Source organism: Aotus nancymaae, unplaced genomic scaffold (genome assembly GCF_030222135.1).
Source record: "Aotus nancymaae isolate 86718 unplaced genomic scaffold, 86718_ANA_hifiasm-v0.15.2.pri h1tg000028l, whole genome shotgun sequence".
Taxonomy (NCBI): Eukaryota; Metazoa; Chordata; class Mammalia; order Primates; family Aotidae; genus Aotus; species Aotus nancymaae.
In genome coordinates, this window is record NW_026988441.1 from 34,132,912 (window position 1) to 34,156,072 (window position 23,161).

Here is a 23,161-nt window from a genome sequence, read left to right on the forward strand (position 1 = left end):
AGACATGACCAATCACCAATGTTTCTTTGGTTTTTTTGTTTTGTTTTTTACAGGCGGGACCTCACTGTGTCACCCAGGCTGGCGTGCAGTGGTGTGATCATAGATCACTGTAGCCTTGAACTCCTGGGCTCAAGTAATCCCCTGCCTCAGCCTCCTAAAGCACTGGGATTACAGGCATGTGCCACCATGCCCAGCCGTTTATTTGTTGATTTTTTTTTTTTTTGAGACAGAGTCTCACTCTGTTGCTCAGGCTGGAGGGCAGTGGCACAATCTTGGCTCACTATGACCTACACCTCCTGGGTTCAAGCAATTCTCCCATCTCAGCCTCCCAAGTAGCTGGGATTACAGGCACCTGCCATCAGGCCTGGCTAATTTTTCTAGAGGCAGGGTTTCACCATGTTGGCCAAGCTGGTCTTAAACTCCTGAGCTCAGGTGATCCACCCGCCTCAGCCTCCCAAAGTGCTGGGATTACAGGCATGAGCCACCACATCTGGCCTATTTGTTGACTGACTGACGAACAGAAGAGGAAGTATCGGGATGCATCACCCAGAGAGAAGGTGAGTCCATATGATTAAGGTGATGCCGCAGAACCTCCCTTGCTGTGAGTCCTAATCAAGGGAGTCCGATGCCCATGTCCTTATGGGATCGTGGGGCCACCAGCACATTCCAGCTCCATAAAACCCCAAGGTTATTTCCCACGGCATTCACTTGTCCTTCTTCCCCAAAGAACCCGCAAGGTATAGGGAATGGTTGTATTGCATCTTTCTTTCTCCCCCTGGCTATTCAAGGGTGTCCCCTACCTAGGCACACACCCCTCAGGAGAAATGCTTTCTGGGCATGACCCTGAGTATACGTAAGACCTGGGGGTGTCTGAAGTCACAGCAAGACTGAGATGAAGGGAAACAAGGTAAGTAACTGACAAGGAGTGTGGGCCCTCCAGGAAACCAGAGAAATCCAGTCCTGAATCACAGATTCAGGACAAAGCAATTATAAAGCATGTTCATCACAGAAGGTGGCTGCCAAGCACACAGGTATCCACTGTACAAAGCCTTGACGTTTCCAGATCTTTGCTTTTTCACAGTAAAATGTTGGGGAGGAGAGATCCCCAAAGCTCAGAGATCACAGCTACTGTAGTGATGCTAAAAATAAGGGAGAAATGTCTGGGCACGGTGGCTTGCACCTGTTATCCAGCACTTTGGGAGGTCGAGGGTGGATCACTTGAGCCAGGGGGTTCAAGACCAGCCTGGGTGACACAGCAAGACCCCACCTCTAAAATTTAAAACATTCGCTAGGTGTGCTGACACGCGCCTGTAGTTCCAGTCATTTGGGAGGCTGATATGGTTTGGCTGTGTCCCCATCCAAATCTCATCTTGTAGCTCCCATGATTCCCAAGTGTTGTGAGAAGGACCCAGTGGGAGATAACTGAATCATGGGGGCAGGTCTTTCCCTGTACTGTTCTCCTGATAGCGAGTAAGTCACATGAGATATGATGGTTTTAAAAATGTGTTTCTGGCCAGGCATGATGGCTCACACCTGTAATCCCAGCACTTTGGAAGACTGAGGCAGGCGGATCACTTGAGGTCAGGAGTTCGAGACCAGCCTGACCAACATGGTGAAACCCTATCTCTACTAAAAATACAAAAAATTAGCCAGGCATGGTAGTGCACACCTATAATCCCAGCTACTCAAGAGGCTGAGGCAGGAGAATGGCTTGAACCCAGGAGGCGGAGGCTGCAATGAGCTGAGATCTGCCAGTGCATTCCATCCTGGGTAATAAGAGTGAGACTTCGTCTCAAAAAAAAGAAAAACATGCAGTTTCCCTGTAGAAGCTCTCTCACTCTCTTTGCCTGCTGCCGTCCATGTAAGATGTGTCTTGCTTCTCCTTGCCTTCTGCCATGATTGTGAGGCTTCCCCAGCCCAGCTGCGTGGAACTGTTAAGTCCATTAAATGTCTTTCTTTTGTAAATTGCCCAGTCTCAAGTACGTCTTCGTCAGTAGCGTGAAAATGGACTAACAACAGAGGTTGAGGTGGGAGGATCACTTGAGCCCAGGAGTTGGAAGTTGCAGTGAGCTATGATCTATGATCGCACCACTGCACTCCAAGCTGGGCGACAGAGCAAGACGCTGTCTCAAAAAGAAAAAGAAAAAAAGAAAGGGATAATAAGTCACACTGGCAAATAAGTCAGAGACCTGACCCACCACAGAGATGCATTAAAAATGTGCATTGCCTTGTCATTTCTAAGAGTAAAAAACTGAAAATAGCCTCAATGTCCACCAGGAGGAGACCTGGTGACGTGAATAACACAGCCATGCCACAAACTGCCTCAAGCAAAGGCAAAGAGAGAGATGAACCCCTGGCCAAGTGTAGAATCAAAGCAGAAAGCAGAGTGTGAGGAGGTTCGCCATCCCATCATAGCGACCTAAGAAGCTACGGCACCCTGGCCAGGCCCTGCGTGTGATCTGGTTGCACCTCACAAGTCCCTTGACAGGTAGGCATCTCTAAGATCCTCATTTCAAAGATGAGGAAACTGAGGCCCAGAGGGGTTAAGGGCCTTAACCCAAGTTCTGTGATGGAGCTGGGACTGGGAACTCATAAATTCGGCTCCAGGTAGTGGCTCCCAAGCCAGACGGCCTTTATGAGGCCACTGGAAGGATCGTCGCCTCTCTGCAGGGTCAGGGACAGACTCAGTGGGTTCTGATGACTGAGGACCGTGGCCAGAACAGGCACTGGCCACCCATATCGGGACAATGAGGACATCTGATGGAGGATTCAGGATCCCCACCCCCACCCCCAGCCCTGCTATCAGCTGGCCCAGTTCCCAAGGACAGTCACACTCCAGCCTTCTGAAGAGACAAGAGGAAACACTCGGCCGCTCTTCCTGTAGCAGCCACTAAAAATGGAACAGCTCCCAACCCCCCACAGCAAATATGAGTTCTCTTCTGGCTCCAGGACCCCAGCTTAGCCCTGAAAGAGACCCATCTCCCTTCAAAGAGTGCAGGGGGACACGGCATGGAAGACGGGCTCGGGGGAAGGACACGGGCCCTCTCTCCAATAGGCCTCTGCCCCGCCAAGTGTGGTGTCTGCAAGGCCCAGCCCCACCTCCTCCTATTCCCGGGCTTGCCTGGCTGCCGCCTCTCCCAGGCAGGCTTTCCCGAGTGGGGCATCTTGGTCCCCTTCCCCATCAGAGCCAGCTCACTTTGGACTATAATGATGGAGCCAGGACCTGTGGCTGCAGCACCCCAGAGCCCAGCTGCGCGCAGTAATGAGCTCAGTCTGCAGTCAGAGGGCCCGCCCAGGTCTCAGTCTACTGATCTATAAAATGGGCATTATAACACGCCGTGTGGAGACTTAAGAGTCGACACCTGCACAAGAAGAGCAGAGCCAGCACAGCCACCATCTGAGCAGCTGGTGGGCAGAAGGCCCCAAGGAGTGATGTGGCAAAGAGAGCACCCGGGCAGTGGGCCGTCGTTCCCCGGCATGCACAGGTGGGAGCCCAGAGAGGGCAAGCGGCTCTCTCAAGTCACATAGCATCCCCACCTCCTGCAGGTCTCTCTCCCCACAGCGACTACTTAACCCAGCCCCCTTCTCCCCTGCCTTTGTTTCCCCATAACACTTACTACCATCTGACAAAGTCTAATATAGAGGTTTGCCTTGAATGTCCATGCCACCAGGGCAGGGACGCCCATCTGCCTTGGTCGCTGCTGTGTCCCAGGGGCACACTCGTGCATATTAGGTGGGAAAATGGAGGCTCTGCCTGCCCAGCTGCCATAGGCTTCGGGGGCATTTACAACTCCCCACCCCCAACAAGCCAAATTTAGGTGTCTGAGCTAAAAAGATTCCACTGGAACCTCAGGCCATCCCCCAAGGCAGGGACTGGGAAACGCCCAGGAAGGACCACCTGCCTGACCCAAGTCTGCAAGGTCAGGGGCAGCCACGAGGAGGAGCTGGAACCCAGGGGCCGGACCCACACACTGGGCTTAGGAGCACAGTGCCTTCCCTGGTTGTCACATGCAGGCTGCGAACTGACAGCGGATCAGAGAAGGCAGGGCCCTGATCTTTGTGATCTCCCCTCCTAGATCCTTCTGCTGTCTGCCAACCCCTTCATGTGGGCGAAGGAAGTGGAGAGCAGGTGCCAGAAAACCGTGGTTTCTTCCCTAGTGGGTCAGTAAGCAACAGAACCACACCTGAGAAAAAGGCCCAGCCATTGACCAGGTCTGTCCAGCTGCTTGCCCTTCTTCACAGGGTTCCTTGGCATGGTGGAAGTAAATGCTGGATGCCAGGTCAATAGAGGTTTTTTTTTTTTTCTTTTTGAGACTGAGTCACTCTGTCCCCTAGGCTGGAGGGCAGTGGCACAGTCTCAGCCCACTGCAACCTCTGCCTCCCAGGTTCAAGCTATTCTCATACCTCAGCCTCCCCAGTAGCTGGAATTACAGGCACATGCCACCACGCCCAGCTAATTTTTGTATTTTTAGTAGAGACGAGGTTTCACCATGTTGGCCAAGTTGGTCTTGAACTCCTGACCTCAGGTGATCCACCGACCTCGGCCTCCCAAAGTGCTGGGATTACAGGTGTGAGCCACAATGCCCGGCCCAACAGAGGTTTAAAAGCTTCCACCAGGCTGGGCACAGTGGCTCACACCTGAAACTCCAGCACTTTCAGAGGCTGAGGTGGGAGAATCATTGGAGGCCGGCCTACGCAACATCGCAAGATCCTATCTACAAAAAAATTAAAAAGTTAGGGTGGGCACGGTGGCTCACGCCTGTAATACCAGCAACTGGGAGGTCAAGGCAGGCGGATCACCTGAGGTTGGGAATTCAAGACCAGCCTGACCAAGATGGAGAAACCCCATCTCTACTAAAAATACAAAAAATTAGCCGGGCATGGTGATACATGCCTGTAATCCCAGCTACTCAGGAGGCTGAGGCAGGAGAATCGCTTGAACCTGGGAGCTGGAGGATGCGGTGAGCCGAGACGGCGCCATTGCACTCCAGCCTGGGCAACAAGAGTGAAACTCCATCTCGAAAAAAAAAGTTAAGGGGGTATGGTGATGCAAGCCTGTAGTCCCAGCTACACGGGTGGCTGAGGCAGGAGAATCACTTGATCCGGGAGGTTGAGGCTGCAGTGAGCTGTGATCATGCCACTGCACACCAGCCTGAGTGACAGGGGGAGACCCTGTCTCAAAACAACGACAAAAAGAGAAAGAGAGCAGAGGGCCTAGCCTGGGGCTCTGGAGCGCTGCATGTGCTCAAGTGCTGGAGATGAAATAATTTTTTTTTTAAAGAATCCACTGACCCAAACAATCAGTCAGAGGCCTTAACACCGAGCTCCCTGTCAACACGTCTCCAGCAGCCAAGGCCAAGTCACCAAGCCACTGAGGCACCCCTGGCTCTGCCTGTCCTGGTCCCTGCCATCAAGCCATACCACACAGCCACCCTCCGCAGACACGGCATTTCCAGATACCAAAGCCTGTTCCTCCAGTTCCTGGGCAAACAGCAAAGCGTTCTGACAGCTCCACACACACCCCCACCATCGCCAGGCACCCTGAGCCAGGAGGGCTCCCTGGGAGGAGGGTCAGCCTGGGCCCCCTCTGAGAGGCTTGCAGCTGGCATGTGACCAGGCCCTGGGGACTCTGAGGGACCCAGTCTGGTGCACAGCAGGAATAAATGAATAAACCAGGTGGTCGTCCAGCAATCACGCTGCCAAGGCCAGGGAGTCAGCCGTCCTCACCCACCGCAGGGCCTCCTAACTGTGGGCCCAGTGGCTGCACTTGGGGGTTTTTCCAGAGAGAGGTTCTGCCTCCCTCTAAGCCTGTGTCCTGCTACTGACACTGGAGCTCTGAGAGAGCAGGGACTTGGTGTGAATCACGGTTCCCCTAGCATCTCAGATACAGTAGCTGCTTAATTAAAATCCATTAAACAAAGCATATGTGCTCTAACCTAGGACATCACCCCCCAGGAACCCCCACTGGGGCCCCAGTCAATCCCCCACCTCAGGCTTTTTGAGAGGTGTCCCCAGAAGGGAGCCGAGCCACAAGTGCAAGCTGCCACCTTCTCAGGGTCAGGGGGCCTAGAACAGGAAGAAGCAGCCCTTGCCAGAGGCCACAGTCACCTATCTCTACAAAAAAATTAAAAAGTTAGGCTGAGTGTGGTGGCTGATGCCTGTAATCCCAGCAATTTGGGAGGCCGAGGTGGGCAGATCACCTGAGGTTGGGAGTTCAAGACCAGCCTGACCAACATGGAGAAACCCCATCTCTATGGTGGCGCATATCTGTAATCCCAGCTACTCAGGAGGCTGAGGCAGGGACCCTAACCCTTCAGGGTGGAGGTAGTGGTGAGCCAAGATCGCGCCACTGCACTCCAGCCTGGGCAACAGAGCAAGGCTCCTAGTGATCCTGGAGGTCTTTGGAGCCTCTGGTTTCAAAGGAGCTTGTGGAAGCCCAGAGTGACTGAAGGCTGTTGGTCAGAAGATGGCCCTCCCAAACTTCAAAGCACACCAATCATGTGCCTGCTTGCATTGGTAAAGAATTTTGAAATGCCCAGGTCCTGCTGGGAAGACCTGCCTTCAGCCAGACAGGCAAGACAGCAGGGTTTGGGGAGGTGATGAGAGGGAGAGAGGGAGGAGAGTTTTCGGGCTACCTCAGGGCTTCACAGCCTAGCCATACCCAGCTCCGGGTTCTTACCCTTCTCTAAGCACCTGTTTCCCCAAAATACAATGACACAGAACCCAGTGCCGAGGATCCCATAAGACTGTGATCAAGCAGGGCGCAGTGGCTCATGCCTGTAATCCCAGCACTTTGGGAGGCTGAGGCAGGTGGATCACCTGAGGTTGGGAGTTGGAGACCAGCCTGACCAACATGGAGGAAACTCATCTCTACTAAAATTACAAAATTAGCTGGGTGTTGTAGTGGGCTCCTGTAATCCCAGCTACTTGGGAGGCTGAGGTAGGAGAATTGCTTGAACCTGGGAGGTGGGGGTTGCAGTGAGCCAAGACTATGCCACTGCACTCTAGCCTGGGCAACAAGAGTGAAACTCCATCTCAAAAAAAAAAAAAAAAAAGACTGTGATTAAATCCCACTGGGAGCTCACAGGCGGCTAAGCTGTTAGTCTCAGGGAATCTTAAGGGGCCGGGCTAGGGTCCCAGTGCTTTGCACACTTGGGCTGGCCCTGGATCTTCTCATCGTCCCCCTAGCAAAGAACACAATGACCAGGCTGTCCCTGAAGGCAAGGAGAGGAGATCTGCCTTTCCCAAACCTGGCGTATGCAGGCATGACTGGGAGGAACAACTTGGGGCTCAGCCACCATCAGGAGACCCTGGCTACCCTGGCTACGCCAGCAGGCAGGATCCACTCACTCAAGACTTTTCCGAGCCTTCAGCGGGCACAGCACACAGCACTTCCCACGCCCATTTAGCCCTTGAGCTCTCTGATCCGAGACAACAGGCAAGCATCTCCAGGTCCAGGACACATTGCCACAGGAAAGGTGACAGCCTGGGCTGGCATCCCAGCCAGCCCATAGCCTGACGCATGCCAGCTTGGTTTGCTCTCCAGACACAAGGCTGCAGATGGAATGGCAGAGTGATGGGCAGGGCTCACTAGGGGAAGGAACTTGGTAAAGGAACTCCGTCACTTCCCACCCAGTAGGCAAGAAGGGGTATAGGTGGGCAGGGCACAGTGGATCACACCGGTAATCACAGCACTTTGGGAGGCTGAGGCGGGGGGATCACCTGAGGTCAGGAGTTCGAGACCAGACTGACCAAAAACGGAGTAACCCCGCCTCTACTAAAAATATAAAATTAGCCAGTCGTGGTGGCACATGCCTGTAATCCCAGCTACTCGGGAGACTGAGGCAGGAGAATTGCTTGAACCTGGGACACGGAAGTTGCGGTGACCTGAGATCACGCCATTGTACTCCAGCCTGAGCAACAAGAGCAAAACTGTGTCTCAAAAAAAAAAAAAACAACAACCAAAAAAGGAGCACTGCACCAACTTTTTAAGCTCTCTCACTTGGCCCGTGCCTGCAGAGCACCTGCTCAGTGCCAGGCCCTGTGCTGGACAGAGCCGACTGCTGTGCCTGCCCTTGTGGAGCTGGCGCAGAGAAAGACCTGAAGACAGGAGTTTGAGACCAGCCTGACCAACATAGTAAAACCCCATCTCTATTAAAAATACAAAATCAGCCAGGAGTGATGGCGCATGTCTGCAATCCCAGCTACTCAGGAGGCTGAGGCAGAAGAATTGCTTGAACCCAGGAAGGCGGAGGTTGCAGTGAGCCGAGATCAGGCCACTACACTCCAGAGTGGACAACAGAGTGAAACTCCATCTCAAAAAGAAAAAGAAAAAACAACAGCATAACTTGTGCTGCAGGGTACGAAGGTGGCAAGTGACTGAGTAGGGGTGAGCGGCAGAGACAGCGGCACACAGCGCACTGTGCGTTCTGGGTATGCAGCACAGTGAGCACAGAGGCCCGGCAGTGGGAACCAGCAAGCTGGGCTTGAGAATCAGCGGGGAGATGGATCTTGGCAGCAGCTGGGGATCAGGAGGAGGTGAGGTTCCCAGAGACTGGCAAGGGCCACAAGGCCTGGAGCCAGGTCCTGACATCTCTCCCCTGGTTCCCATGAGCAGACCAAAGTCCAGTTCAAGGCCAAGGGCAGTGGGGAGGGGTGGCTCACAGGGCCTTGCCATGCACATTCCACACAGGAACAGTCCCAGGCACCCAGAGTTTATGGGGCTCCTTCCCAATGAGGGCAGGGTTCACCTGTGGGCCACCAAACTTCCTGGTGGCTGTGGTCTTAAGTAATGTTTAAAATTCTACCGCTAGAAGTCATGATTCACTGGGAATGGTCAGAATGAGGGCAACCTGGGCCACACCAGGCATCGCCGGAATCAGAAGGGGACGAAAGCCAAGCTGCAGGGGCCTTGTCTTTGGACATCAGACCCCACAGGAGGAGACAGCCACACCAAAGCCAGTGGGGTGCCACGGCCACAATGGCAGCACCACCATCACCCTCCTTTTACAGATGAAGCCACCAAGGCATAGAGAGGGAAGTCACTTTAACAAGTCTCAGGCCAGTAAAGGGTGGCAGCCTTGCTCTGAGTGTGGTCATGGAGAGTCAGCTTCCAATCCCTAGGAACCACGTGGTCCAGGGTATCCCCAAGAAGACCCCACAGGCCCCAGCAATCACCCAGAAATGAAATGTGTTCATTTTCCTCTCCTGTTAGTAGGGCATCCTACGTCCCACCCACCTCCTCCAGCCGGGCGCCTATGCTGCTTAATACTTGGCCTGGAGGACACTCTAGACTGCCCGTCATCTGCCAGCACCACCTCTTGCCTCGCACCATGCCAGTCTCCCCCACTTGCATTCTGCTCCCTGCCTGTCCCTCCTGAACATAGCAGCCAGTGGTCTCCTACCATCAGCTCCCGATGCCTGAATCCTCAAAATGCCCGCCAGTCCCAGTCCTTCCTGCCTCCTGGCCCCTCCCCAACCTCAAGCCACCCCTCACTGCTTTGCTAATACTGTTTCCCTACCTAGAATGTTCTCTCTGGGCCCCCAACCCAAAGGTGAATCCAACAGACACTCACAGGCTGAGGCTCGGGGGCTGAGACCATGTCAGGTGCTCACACTGCCTCCCTGGCGATCAACTGAGGCCCAGCACAGAGTGGGCACCTACTTGGAGCAATACAAGACTGGAGCCTGGCCACGCACAGTGGCTCACCTGTCATCCCAGCATTTTGGGGGGCCAAAATGGGAGAATCGCCTGAGCCCAGTAGTTTGAGACCAGTCTGGTCAACATAGCAAGACCTCATCTCAATTTAAAAATTTGCGGGGCACAGTGGCTCACACCTTTAATCCCAGCCCTTTGGGAGGCCAAGGTGGGGGGATCACTTGAGGCCAGGAGTTTGAGACCAGCCTGGCCAACATGGTGAAACCCCCATCTCTACTAAAAATACAAAAATTAGCCAGGCTGGGTGGTGTGCGCCTATAGTCCCAGCTATTTGGGAGGCTGAGGCAGAAGAATTGCTTGAACCTGGGAGGCAGAGCTTGCAGGGAGCCGAGATCGTGCCACTGTACTCCAGCCTGGGTAACAGAGCAGGACCCTGCTTCAAAAAAACAAAACAAAAAAAGAGACTGAAACTGCCATGATCAGGCAGGGATGGGGGTGCAAGCTGGGAGGCAGGAAAGGGCCCCACATACGTGGGACACCCCTGGAACTCCCTTTTCCTGCATCCCCTCAACCAGCCCAACAGGATGCAACCACGTCTCCATCGCTACCACAGCTGCCACATCCAACCCCCCAGCCCTCCCAGCACCTACTCCTGCCTCCTCCAGGGCACCGCCCCAGCAGTGGCCCCAGCAAGTGGCCCTGTGGTCCCTTTTCTTCTGACAGCCACAGGGATCTGGTCAAGCCACACCTCGGCCTAAGGCTACATTCCCCAAGAGTAGGCTCAAGGGTGGGCTTTAGAGACAATGCTCCCATGTGCCCAAAGGCAAGTGGTCAGGAAGCCTCAGCTCCCTCCTCTGTAAAGTGGGGACAGACGTCAGGAAGCCATCATCTGTTCATCCAGGTCAGGCACTGGTCAGGTCTGCCCTGAATGCTCCCGCCTGGCCAAGGCTCTTTGCTTCTTCTCTCCCCTCCTCCCCAACATGTATTACATAATGTGTTCTTCAAGGCTAACAATAAGGTGATGTTATTATCTTCACTGCCCAGACAGGAAACACAGCGGCAGTCCCTCCCTAGGAGCCGGGATTGGAACCTGGACAGTCTCTGCTCCAAGCCTCCACCTAGCAGGTCAGGTTCTCCCAGTGGTGTGGCCAGGGACTAGCAGCATCACCAGGGACTCATTAAAAATGCAGTTTGTGGCCAGGGACAGTGGCTCACGCCTGTAATCCCAGCACTTTGGGAGGCCGAGGTGAGCGGATCACTTGAGCTCAGGAGTTCCAGACCAGCCTGGCCACATGGTGAAACCCCGTCTCTACTAAAAACAAAAAAAAATTAGCCAGGTGTGGTGGCTCATGCCTGTGGTCCCAGATGCTCAAGAAGCTGAGGCACGAGAAACGCTTGAACCTGGAAGGCAGAGGTTGCAGTGAGCCAAGATCATGCCACTGCATTCCAGCCTGGGTGACAGAGACTCCATCTCAAAAAAAAAAAAAAAATGCAGTTTGCTCATCTGTCAGCACTTTGGGAGGTCGACGTGGGCAGATCACAAAGTCAAGAGATGGAGACCATCCTGGCCAGCACGGTAAAACCCAGTCTATACTAAAAATACAAAAATTAGTCGGGCATGGTGGCACACGCCTGTAGTTCCAGCTACTCGGGAGGCTAAGGCAGGAGAATCACTTGAACCCGGGAGGCAGAGGTTTCAGTGAGCCGAGATCACAGCACTGCACTCCAGACTGGTGACAGAGTGAGACTCTATCTCATAATAAATAAATACAATAAAAAATAAAAAGCAATAGTCAAGGGCTAGCATGATGGTTCATGCCTATAATCCCAGCACTGTGGGAAACTGAGGCAGGAGGACTGCTTGAGGCCAGGAGTTCAAGACCTACCTGGGTAACATAGTGAGATCCCATCTCTACAAAAAAAAATCAACTGGGTGTGATGTTGGGTGCTCCCGTAGTCTTAGCTACCAAAGAAGCTGAGGTGGGAGGATTGCTTGAGCCCAGGAGGTCCAGGCTGCAGTGAGCTATGACTGCACCACTGCATGGCCTGCAGAACAGAGTGAGACCCTGTCTCTTAAAAAGGAAAAAAAAAAAAAAAAAAAAAAAAAACGCCAGGCGCATTGGCTCACACCTGTAATCCCAGCATTTTGGGAGGCCAAGGTGGGCGGATCACGAGGTCAAGAGATCGAGACCATCCTGGTCAACATGGTGAAACCCCGTCTCTACTAAAAATACAAAAAATTAGCTGGGCATGGTGGTGCACACCTGTAGTCCCAGCTACTCGGAAGGCTGAGGCAGGAGAATTGCTTGAACCCAGGAGGCGGAGGTTGCAGTGAGCCGAGATCATCCCACTGCACTCCAGCCTGGCGCCTTGCGACGAAGTGAGACTCTTGTCTCAAAAAAAAAAAGGAGCCTGTTTTAATGAAAAGAGAAGAAGACATAACAAAAGAGTATAGCATAGGATTGAGCAGAGCAGCTGCAAAACCAGCCAGATATCTGGGGACAACTGGAGACATGCTAAGTAGGGACTAGGATGTGGATGACCTGCAGGAATGGCTCCTTCTCTGGGGCATGGTGCTGAGACTCTGTAGACAGGTGTTTTACTGCATGGGGAGGTGTACTAGGGTGGGAAGGATGGATGTGTCACAGTGTCTGCTACTGATTTTGAAAGGGTTCAGCAACATTGGATTACTATGTCATATTGAAAGCACACATGGGGCCAGGTGCAGTGGCTCACATGTGTAATCCCAGCACTTTGGGAGGCCGAGGTGGGATGATCATTTTGAGGTCAGGAGTTCAATACCAGTCTGGCCAACAAGGTGAAACCCTGTCTCCATTAAAAATACAAAAAATTAGGCTGGGCGTGGTGGCTCCCACCTAAAATCCCAGCACTTTGGGAGGCCGAGGCGAGTGGATCACGAGGTCAAGAGATCGAGACCATCCTAGTCAACATGATGAAACCCTGTCTCTACTAAAAATACAAAAATTAGCTGGCCATGGTGACGCGCGCCTGTAGTCCCAGCTACTCAGGAGGCTGAGGCAGGAGAATTGCTTGAACCCGGGAGGCGGAGGTTGTGGTGAGCCAAGATTACGCCATTGCACTCCAGCCTGGGTAACAAGAGCGAAACTCCATCTCAAAAAAAAAAAAAAAATACAGCCGGGCGCGGTGGCTCACGCCTGTAATCCCAGCACTTTGGGAGGCCGAGGTGGGTGGATCACAAGGTCAAGAGATCGAGACCATCCTGGTCAACATGGTGAAACCCCGTCTCTACTAAAGATACAAAAAATTAGCTGGGCACGGTGGTGCATGCCTGTAATCCCAGCTACTCAGGAGGCTGAGGCAGGAGAATTGCCTGAACCCAGGAGGCGGAGGTTGCGGTGAGCCGAGATCACGCCATTGCACTCCAGTCTGGGTAACAAGAGCGAAACTCCGTCTCAAAAAAAAAAAAAAAAAAAAAAAATACAAAAAATTAGCCGGATTATAGTGCTCACCTATAATCCCCACTACTTGGGAGGCTGGGGCAGGAGAATTGCTTGAACCTAGGAGGCAGAGGTTGCAGTAAACTGAGATTGCACCACTGTACTCTAGCCTGGGAGACAGAGCGAGTCTCTGTCTCAAAAAAAAAAAAAAAAAAACAAAAACAGAAAGCACCTGGCATGCTGGTCACAGCTGAGGGTTTGCAGTGTGGGTGTTTAAGTGTTCACAGAGCCGTTTTGCAACTTCCTCATAGACGTGGAACACGTGAATTCAATGTCCAATGACAGCCCGGGACCCAAGTTCCACCCTCCATCTCTGGCTCCTCCTGGTCACCACACCTACATTCACTTCCTGCTGAACCTCAGGCCAGCCCACCTTACCTGTTTTTGAGAAGATGAGCTGCAGAATGAGAGGCCGCCGAGTGACGATTCCTGACCCACGGGGAAGGAAGTCCCTGTGAGAGGGGAAAGGGACAGAAATTACTCATTCATCCGGATCAAGGGACAGGAAGTGTGACAACACGTGGTAAAGCAACTCTGTCTTGCAATTTGGGCGACCTCAGCAAAGACACCAACCCCAGCTGGGCCCTGGGGAATGCTCTGGTCTTGGAGGGTCCTGAGGCGTGAGGAGCTCAGAAGGGTCTGCATCAAAAGTCATGGTGACCAGAACCATTTTCCTCTGGCAGGCTGTGCCCCACCCCCAGCACTCCCAGGGGGCCCATTCCCTGACATGTATTTGTTAAATTTCCCCCATACTCAAGAGATCAATGCATTTCCTACCTGTTTTAAATCAACATAATGCCACATGTATACACGTAAAATACAAGGAAAGTTACTGATGACAAAATAGTTTGTTTCATGTCAAGACGGATCAGTGGACACCTGGAAGTGGGAATAGGGAGTGACTGCCAATGGAGGGAAGGAGCTTTCTGGGGTGATGAAATGTTCTAAATCTGGACTATGGTGATGTTTACTAAAATTAACTGTAAAAACCTGGACAAGAGAGTAAGATCCCATCTCTACAAAAAATAAAATGAAATAAAATAAAATTAGCTGGGTATGGTGGCCCATGCCCATGGTCCTGGCTACTTGGGAGGCTGAGAAAGGAGGATGGCATGAGCCCAGGAGGCTGAAGCTGTATTGAGCCATGACTGCACCACTACACTCCAGCCTGGGCAACAGGGCAAGACTCTGTGTCAAAAAAAAAAAAAAAAAATTACTATAAAATGACTAAAGACCACTAATTCTGAAATGGATCAATTTCGCACAATGTAAATTACCACTCAATAGAGCTGTTTAAGAAAAATACATAACCTGGCGGGGGACAGTGGCTCACAACTGTAATCCCAGCACTTTGGGAAGCAGAGGTGGGCAGATCACTTGAGGTCAGGAGTTTGAGACCAGCCTGGCCAACATGGTGAAACCCCATCTCTACTAAAAAATACAAAAATTAGCCAGCTGTGGTGCCAGGAGCCGTAATCCCAGCTACTCCAGGGCTGAGACAAGAGAATCGCTTGAACTCGGGAGGCGGAGGTTGCAGTGAGCCAATACCAGGCCACTGCACTCCAGCCTGGGCAACAGAGCAAGACTCTATCACCAAAAAAATAATTTAAAAAAGAAAAATACATACCCTATGTCTTTCACAATGGAAAAGTGTCAGGCACAACCACCCCAGAAGATGTAAGGAAGTAGCCTGCACTGACTTACAGTGAATACACCAGGATTCCAACAGGAAGGAAGACAGGACGTCACCTGTACCCTCAGAAAGGAAAATGAAAGCTTCCAGTTGGCACTGAAGTAGGAACAGTAGGCTCAGAGTACATTAAAGGCTCAAAAGGAATTCTGCTGTTTCACATAAAATGGTGAAAGGTTCTAGGCAATTTCTTTCTTTCTTTCTTTTTTTTTTTTTTGAGACGGAGTTTCGCTCTTGTTACCCAGGCTGGAGTGCAATGGCACAATCTTGGCTCACCGCAACCTCTGCCTCCTGGGTTCAGGCAATTCTCCTGTCTCAGCCTCCTGAGTAGCTGGGATTACAGGCACGCGCCACCGTGCCCAGCTAATTTTTTGTATTTTTAGTAGAAACAGCGTTTCATCATGTTGACCAGGATGGTCTCGATCTCTTGACCTCATGATCCACCCACCTCGGCCTCCCAAAGTGCTGGGATTACAGGCGTGAGCCACCGCGCCCGGCCCTTTTTTGTCTTTTTGAGACAGAGCTTCCCTCTTGTTGCCCAGGCTTAAGTGCAGTAGCACAATCTTGGCTCACTCCAACCTCTGCCTCTGGGGTTCAAGCAATTCTCCTGCCTCAGCCTCCCGAAGAGCTGGAATTACAGGCACGTGCCACTATGCCCAGCTAATTCTTTTGTATTTTTAGCAGAGACGGGGTTTCACCATGTTGGCCAGGCTGGTCTTCAACTCAACCTCAAGTAATCAACCCGTTTTGGCCTCCCAAATTGCTAGGTTTACAGGTGTGAACCACCACACTCAGCTGGCACAGAGAAATTCAAACAGGTTTTATACCAAGATGAATGTCTGCATTGTTAACAATTTATACAGGACACAGGACCATTGGTACTGTACAGCTGTGTCCTGTATAGAATGAGACAGTTCCAGGGTCCTGGACCAAGCATCCTGAGTCCCTGACCAAGTGTCACTAATACTACAATCATTCCCAGCTGGCGGGTGGCCCTACCCATGCTGGGAACCCCTGAACGGGGTGCTGGAGGGTTCCAGGAGAACTGTTTCTCAGCCAGGGCTGGGCACTGGAAATTCCTGGGGATGTATTACCCAGTGGGTGGAGTCGGGGGAAATGATGTTCTCTTGCCACACACCCTGAACGATGGGTTCCAGCCCCGTCAGCTGGGAGGCCGTTCCACCTCTTCTGAAGCACTTCCTCTGGCTGGGTGCAAAGACACAGCAGTGACCACAAAACAGGTCAGTCCAAGCACTCAGGGAGCTTGCAGCCTGGACTGCATGAAAAAAGAGATCTTGACGGGCAACAGAGTTATGAAGACCCCCATGGGGCGCTGCTGGGAGAGCAGGGCAGTGAAGTATTAGAAGCAGCCTCCAGTGGTCAGCACTGGGGGTTGGGGGGAGGCGGTGCTGGGGATTACGATGAGGAGGCTGGTCATCACTGTTACAGCAAGGCCACCAGCTGGGATTCAGGGATGGATTATAACAAATGTAAGCTTTGGCCATATTATTAACAAATGTAAGCTTTGAAAATCCCCCTCTGGCTGCTGCAGGGAAGAGGATGGGAGCAGGAAGCAGGTGGGGGGACCGCTGTAGTTCAGGTGAGTGACATCAGGGGCAAGACCAGGGATATGGCAGGCAGGGGCACGGAGGGCAGTAGACAGGCCCTAGGCAGATCCAAGGGTGGTTTGGGAGGTGGATGGCCACTACCTGGGAATAGACCAGACGGAGAAGTGCCAGGAGGGTAGAAGGAGGCAAGACAGAGGGGAGACCCTGGGGGACAAACCCTGGCCTTTGCATCCTGTCTTTGCAGCCACAGGCAGCACAGTCCACTCTCCAGGCCTGGGATGCTACCTGTCCTCAAGCCGCACTCCTGAGCATGACAAAAAGCCCGAGGGCCCTGCCTGTCACGCAACACGCCCAGTTAACGCTGATGCCTGAGCTGTACTCTCCTCCCGTCAGCCTCCCATTTGGCTGATGAGGAGCCTGAGGCACAAAGAGGATACGAGACTTGGACAAGGTCACAGCTCGAGGCTTGCATGAGAAGAAGCAAATCTCTGTCACTGGCTCCTGAGCACTTGGGAGGTGCTGGTGACACTGGCACCAACATTCTGATGGGGTGGGTGCAAGGAAGACACACCTCGGGGTAAGAAGGGTTGGGGGCTTGGATAACTGGAGAGAGCTCTCTGAGCAGGGGGATGGAGGGAACAAGCTACGTCAATCAGAAGGTGGAGTGACTGCAGCGAGGCAAACAGTATGAGGGGACTCCCCAGTACAGGTCGCAGAACCCAAAGTCATCTCTCAGCACGGGCCCTTGCCTCCCCTTCACAGCAGACACAGTAGACACCAGGCCCTCCCAGGGGACTAACTCTATAAGCAGCACACAGAGCCCTGGCCCTCCCAGAACCCAGGCCACCTAGCTCACAGGTAGGGACCTGAGAGGCAGGGACACTTGGCACCTTGCACATCAGAGATGCAGCGCCTCAGGCTCATGGTGGCTCATGGTGGCTCATGCCTGTAATCCCAGCACTTTGGGAGGTCAAGGCAGATGGATCACCTCAGGCTCATGGTGGCTCATGCCTGTAATCCCAGCACTTTGGGAGGCCAAGGCAGGTGGATCACCTGAGGTCAGGAGTTCGGGACCAGCCTGGCCAACATGGTGAAATCCTGTCTCTACTAAAAACACAACAATTAGCTGGGTGTAGTGGTGGGCGCATGTAATCCCAGCTACTTGGGAGGGTGAGGCACAAGAATTGCTTGAACAAGAGTGGGTGGGTAGGTTGCAGTGAGCCAAGATCACGCCACTGTACTCCAGCATGGGTGACAGAGTGAGACTCTGTTTCAAAACAAAAACAATACAAAATACAAAAAAAAAAGAAAACTCTAGGTGGGCATGTAACCACAACCACTTAGGAGGCTGAGGCAGGAGAATTGCTTGAAGCTGGAAGGCAGAGGCTACGGTGAGCCGAGATCGTGCCACTGCACTCCAGCCTGGGCGACAGAGTGACATTCCAAAAAAAAAAAAAAAAGACAAATGCAGCGTGTCAGAAACCATGGGGCGCTGGCTAGACACAGAATCACCAGCAGCAGCAGTGACGGCATGTGCCCCTCGAAACAGTGCCCCAGCTCCACCCTTTCAATGACTATTTCTGAAGTGTGCAAATGGAAGATGTCAACGATAAAACAACATGGGAGCAGCGTGTGATAAAATCACATCCTGTCTGTCCAGTGGGTCTGACGTTCATTCCTTTTCATGGTCAAAACTGTCCATTGCACCAATGGACTACAGTTTGCTTGTCTATTCACCACTTGATGGACATTTGGGGTCTTCCTAGCTTAAATTTATTACAAATGAAGCTGTTCTGAGCATTCTCATATGTGCCTTTTGTAGACACACGTCCTTGTTTCCCTTGCTGAGTCACAGGGTGGACCTGAACTTGAACTGGCAAAGCTCGTCTCTGGAGATAGAAATCAGGGCAGTGGTTCCCTTTTGGGAAATGGACTGGAAGGGGCATGAGAAACTTCTGAGACTAGGAAGAAGTCCTGCATCTTGATCTAGCCAGTAGGTCCCAAGGCACAATCATTTATTAGAAAATCAAAACTTGGGCCAGGCACCGTGGCTCACGCCTGTAAATCTCAGCACTTTGGGAGACCAAGGTGGGCAGATCACTAGGTCAGGAGTTTGAGACCAGCCTGGCCAATATGGTGAAACCCCATTTCTACTAAAAATACAAAAATTAGCTGGGTGTGGTGGTGCGCACCTGTAATCCTGTAATCCTCAGGAAGGCTGAGGCAGGAGAATCGCTTGAACCTGGGAGCAGAGGTTGAAGTGAGCCAAGATTGCGCCACTGCACTCCAGCCTGGGCGACAGAGCAAAACTCTGTCTCAAAACAAAAAAAAAGAAAGAAAAGAAAAGAAAAAAGAAAATCAAAACTTGGAGCAGTGGCTCATACCTGTAATCCCAGCACTTTGGGAGGCCAAGGTGGGTGAGGTCAGGAGTTCGAGATCAGCATGGGCAACATAATGAGCCCCTGTCTCTATCAAAAGTAATTCACTGCGCATGGTGGCATTCCCCTGTAGTGTCAGCTACTCAGGAGCTGATACAGGAGGATCACTTGAGCCCAGGAGACTGAGGCCGCAGGAGACTGAGGCCATGACTGCACCACTGCACTCAGCCTGGGAAACAGAGAGAGACCCTGTCACCAAAAAAAAAAAGAAAGAGAAGAAAAAATCAAGATATACATTTAAGATTTATGCGATTAACTATATCTAACTAAAATCTTAGGAAGAGGTCACAAGTCGAGGAGAACCTGTACATGAAGATTAAGATACAAAAGTACAGGGTAGACATTCCATTAAAATTTGCCCACAGATTTGTTACAATCATGTTAGTTTCCCAGTAAGATGAAAAATTCCGCTCTCAAAGAATTGTAAAGCCCAGAAAAGGGGAACTAGTTAAATATAAACTACATTCAACCTAAGGAAGCTGATTGAAAATATATTTTTTCAGTCAGCTTATATATAAGATATATGGCTGGGCGTAATGGCTCACACCTGTAATCCCAGCACTTTGGGAGGCCGAGGTGGGTGAATTACTTGAAAGCCCGTCTCTATAAAACTATAAAAATTAGCCAGGCCTGGTGGCAAGTGCCTACTGTCAGCTACTCAGGAGGCTGAGGCAGGACAATCACTTGAACTAGGAAGGTGGACGTTCCAGTGACCCAAGATCACGCCACTGCACTCCAGCCTGTGCAACAGAGTGAGACTCTGTCTCAAAAAAATAAAAATTAAAATTAAAAAATGTTTATTTATATATAAATTATGGTCTATCCATGCAAGTATGCAGCAATAGACACACAAAAAGAAAGAGCCTGTCTTTACTAGACATGTAATTCCCTTATGGGTGTACTAAGTGAGAAAAAAAGAAAAGGTTGATACTGATCAGTTTTACGGCAGAAAGAAAAAAGAAAGAAAAGGAAAGGAAGAAGGAAAGGAAAGGAGGAAGGGAGGGAGGGAAGGGAGGCAGGGAGAGAGGATGGGAGGATGGAGGGAGAGAGGGAGGGGGGAAGGAGAGAGGGAGGGAGGGAGGAAGAAAGGAAGCAAGGAAGGAAGGAAGGGAGCGAGGGAGGAAGGTAGGAAGGAGAAAAGGTATAAAAGAAAGTCTGTACTCTGTGACTAAGACAACCAAAGAGAAACAAAACTGGACCCGAGGAGGCTGGGGCCTGGTGGAGAGGGAGCCACTCCACGTTCTCCGACATCTTTGAATTCTGCATCATACGCATTACTGAGTCCAAAAAAGCTTAGAGTAGCTAATAGCTATTCAACACTGACTATGCCAAGCAAGGCACTGAGAACCTTTCATGGATTATTAGCCTTTTCGTGTTGTTTTTAAATAGAGACAGGGTCTCACTCTGTTGACCTGGCTGGAGTGCAGTGGTAAGTAAGGTCATGGCTCACTACAGCCTCCAACTCTATGGCTCAAGTGATCCTCCCACTTCAGCCTCCCAAGTAGCTGGAACCACAGGTACCTACCACCACCTTAAGTTTTTGTTTTTGTTCTTGTTTGTAAACAGACAGAGTTGGTCGGGTGCGGTGGCTCACACCTGTAATTCCAGCACTTTGGGAGGCCAAGGTGGGTGGATCACAAAGTCAAGAGATTGAGACCATCCTGGCCAACATGGTGAAATCTCGTCTCTAATAAAAATACAAAAAGTTGCTGGGCTTGGTGGTGTGTGCCTATAGTCCCAGCTACTCAGAAGGCTGAGGCAGGAGAATCGCTTTAACCCGGGAGGCGGAGGTTGCAGTGAGCGGAGATTGCACCACTGCACTCAAGCCTGGTGCTAGTGACAGAGTGAGACTGTGTCTCAAAAAAAAAAAAAAAAAAAAAGAGACAGAGTCTCGCTGTCGCCCAGGCTGGAGTGCAAGAGCACAATCTTGGCACACTGCAACCTCCACCTCCCAGGCTCAAGCAATTCTTTTACCTCAGCCTCCCAAGTAGCTGGGATTATAGGTGCCCACCATCACGCCCACATAATTTTTTTATTTTTGATAGAGATGGGCTTTCACTATGTTGGCCAGGCTGGTCTTGAACTCCTGACCTCAAGTGATCCACCCGCCTCAGCCTCTCAAAGTGCTGTGATTGCAGGCATGAGCCACCGCACCCAGCCTACTTTAAAAGTTTTTTGTAGAGGTGAGGTCTCACTATATTGCCTAGGCTGGTCTTGAACTCACTGCACCTGCCTATTAACCCATTTAACCATGACCAGATCCATTAAGATGTGCCTGTTGGTTCCATTTTGAGCACCACCCAGACTGGGTGCTCATTAAGAACCTCATAGATCCAAAAGAGGCCCAGAGGGTGGGGACCTGCCCAAGGTCACACAGCATCTAGGGGTGGCCTGAGCTGTCTAACCACCAGACCACCTGGCCTTCTGAGTGAGCATGTCTTAAGCAGACTCTCCAGTAACTCCCAGCCAGGGCCCAGCTTTGAACCTCTGGTGTTTGCCTGTGCTGTCCTGTGACTCTGCTTTGGTTGTGTCTGAGGCACCAGGCACGGTGAGGACAATGGTGATGCCCCAGACACCACCAGTGCCCAGCACAGACAAGGGACAATCGCAGCTTCAGAAGAACTCTCTCTTGGGTGGGAGTGAAGCCCAAGAGAGTACACAGAGCTGTGGGCACAGGCAGGAGAAGGCAACTTTCTGCGCCTGGGGTACTGTAATGAGCCGGGCGCAGGAGGGCACAGCCTGGGCGACGGAGATGCAGCTCTCAGGGGAGAGTCTGAGGACGGGGCAGGGCATGTGCAGAGGGCCTTGCATGCCAGGCTGAGAGCGCCAGGAGCCCTGGGCCTCATCCAATTTTGCTTCTAAAAGTTCCCAGACTGCTGCGTGCAAAGGGCAGCAACATTCACCACCAGCCTGGACTGTATCCAAAAAGAGCCCCCCAGAAATCTCCTAGGAGCTTGGTGAGGAGGGCCTGGGCTTTCTGGGACACAGCAAGCAGGAGTACTCTGAGCCTTTCAAACACCGCCTCCGAACCGCCTCTGCCCAGAACACTGACCAGCCTCTTAGCTGGAAGTGACGTTCTAGCCTCTGTCATCTACTTCCTCTTCCCTGATCCCAACCACATCTGAAAGGACTGAAGGCTGCCTACCCCTCTGCTCTCTCCTTGCTGCTGCTACAATGCCCTCTATGTACCCTAGCTGCCCTGTGTTCCAGTCCCTGTTCAGCCACCTCTGTGCTGTGTGACCCTGGGCAGGCTGCCTTGTCTCTCTGGTCTTAGGTTTCCTGGTCCGTAAGACAAGGTGACCTCGCCAAGCTCAGAGTGATCCCGCTCGAATGACATTTTCTTAGAAACTTGTCTCACCCCCATCCACAACTCTGCCTCCTTCTCCCCGCATGCCTCATTGTTCTCTGTAGAACTAACATACATGCTAAATGTCACTTAGCAGTGTTTTGTTCTGACTCAAACACAGACCCCACACCCATATCTCAGCTCTCCAAGGCAGGATCCTCCAACACTGTATCCCAAAGCATACGGTAGGGCTGGCACATAGGAGATGCACAATTAACCATGCATTTTATTAACTTTTTTTGTGTGAAATGGAGTCTCATTCTGCCACCCAGGCTGGAGTGCAGTGGTGCAATCTCAGCTCACTTCTGCCTCAGCCTCCCGAGTAGCTGGGATTACAGGCGCCCAAAACCACACCTGGCTAATTTCTTTCCATTTTTAGTAGAGACAGGGTTTTGCCATGTTGGCCAGGCTGGTCTCGAACTCCTGGTCTCAGGTGATCCGCCTGCCTCAGCCTCCCAAAGCGCTGAGATTACAGGCGTGAGCCACTGTGCCTGGCCTTATTTATTTATTTTAGAGGCAGGGTCTCACTCTGTGCCCAGGCTGGATCAGCAGCACAGTCACAGCTTACTGCAGCCTAAAACTCCAGGACACAAGCAAGCCTCAGTCTCGGTCTCCTGAGTAGCTATCACTACAGGCAGGTGTCACCACACCTGGCTAATTTTTTTTTTTTTTTTTTTAGAGATAGGGTCTTGCTATATTGTCCAGTCTAAAGTGCAGTAGCATAATCATAGCTCACTGTAGCCTTTAACTCCTGGACTCTAGTGATCCTCCCACCTCAGCCTCCCAAGTAACTAGGACTATAGGCATTCATGACCATGCCTAGCTAATTTTTTTATTTTTTGCAGAGACAGGGTCTTTCTAAGTTGCTCAGACTGGTCTCAAACTTCTGGCTTCAAGCAACGTTCCTTCATGGGCCTCCCAAAGCACCGAGATTACAGGTGTGAGCCACCGCACCTAGCTTAGTACTATTATATCATTTCAG

General features: G+C 51.7%; 1 protein-coding gene across 7 annotated transcripts in view; it reads right to left on the reverse strand.

Annotated features, from left to right (window-relative positions):
• DNM2 (dynamin 2) overlaps window positions 1-23,161 on the reverse strand; it is a 106,401-nt gene that overhangs the window by 58,093 nt on the left and 25,147 nt on the right. For all 7 annotated transcript variants that reach the window (XM_064381864.1, XM_064381862.1, XM_064381861.1 and 4 more), the window contains exon 2: window positions 13,516-13,589. In XM_064381864.1, coding sequence (XP_064237934.1) covers window positions 13,516-13,589 — 74 coding nt within the window. The remainder of the gene's footprint in view (window positions 1-13,515; window positions 13,590-23,161) is intronic.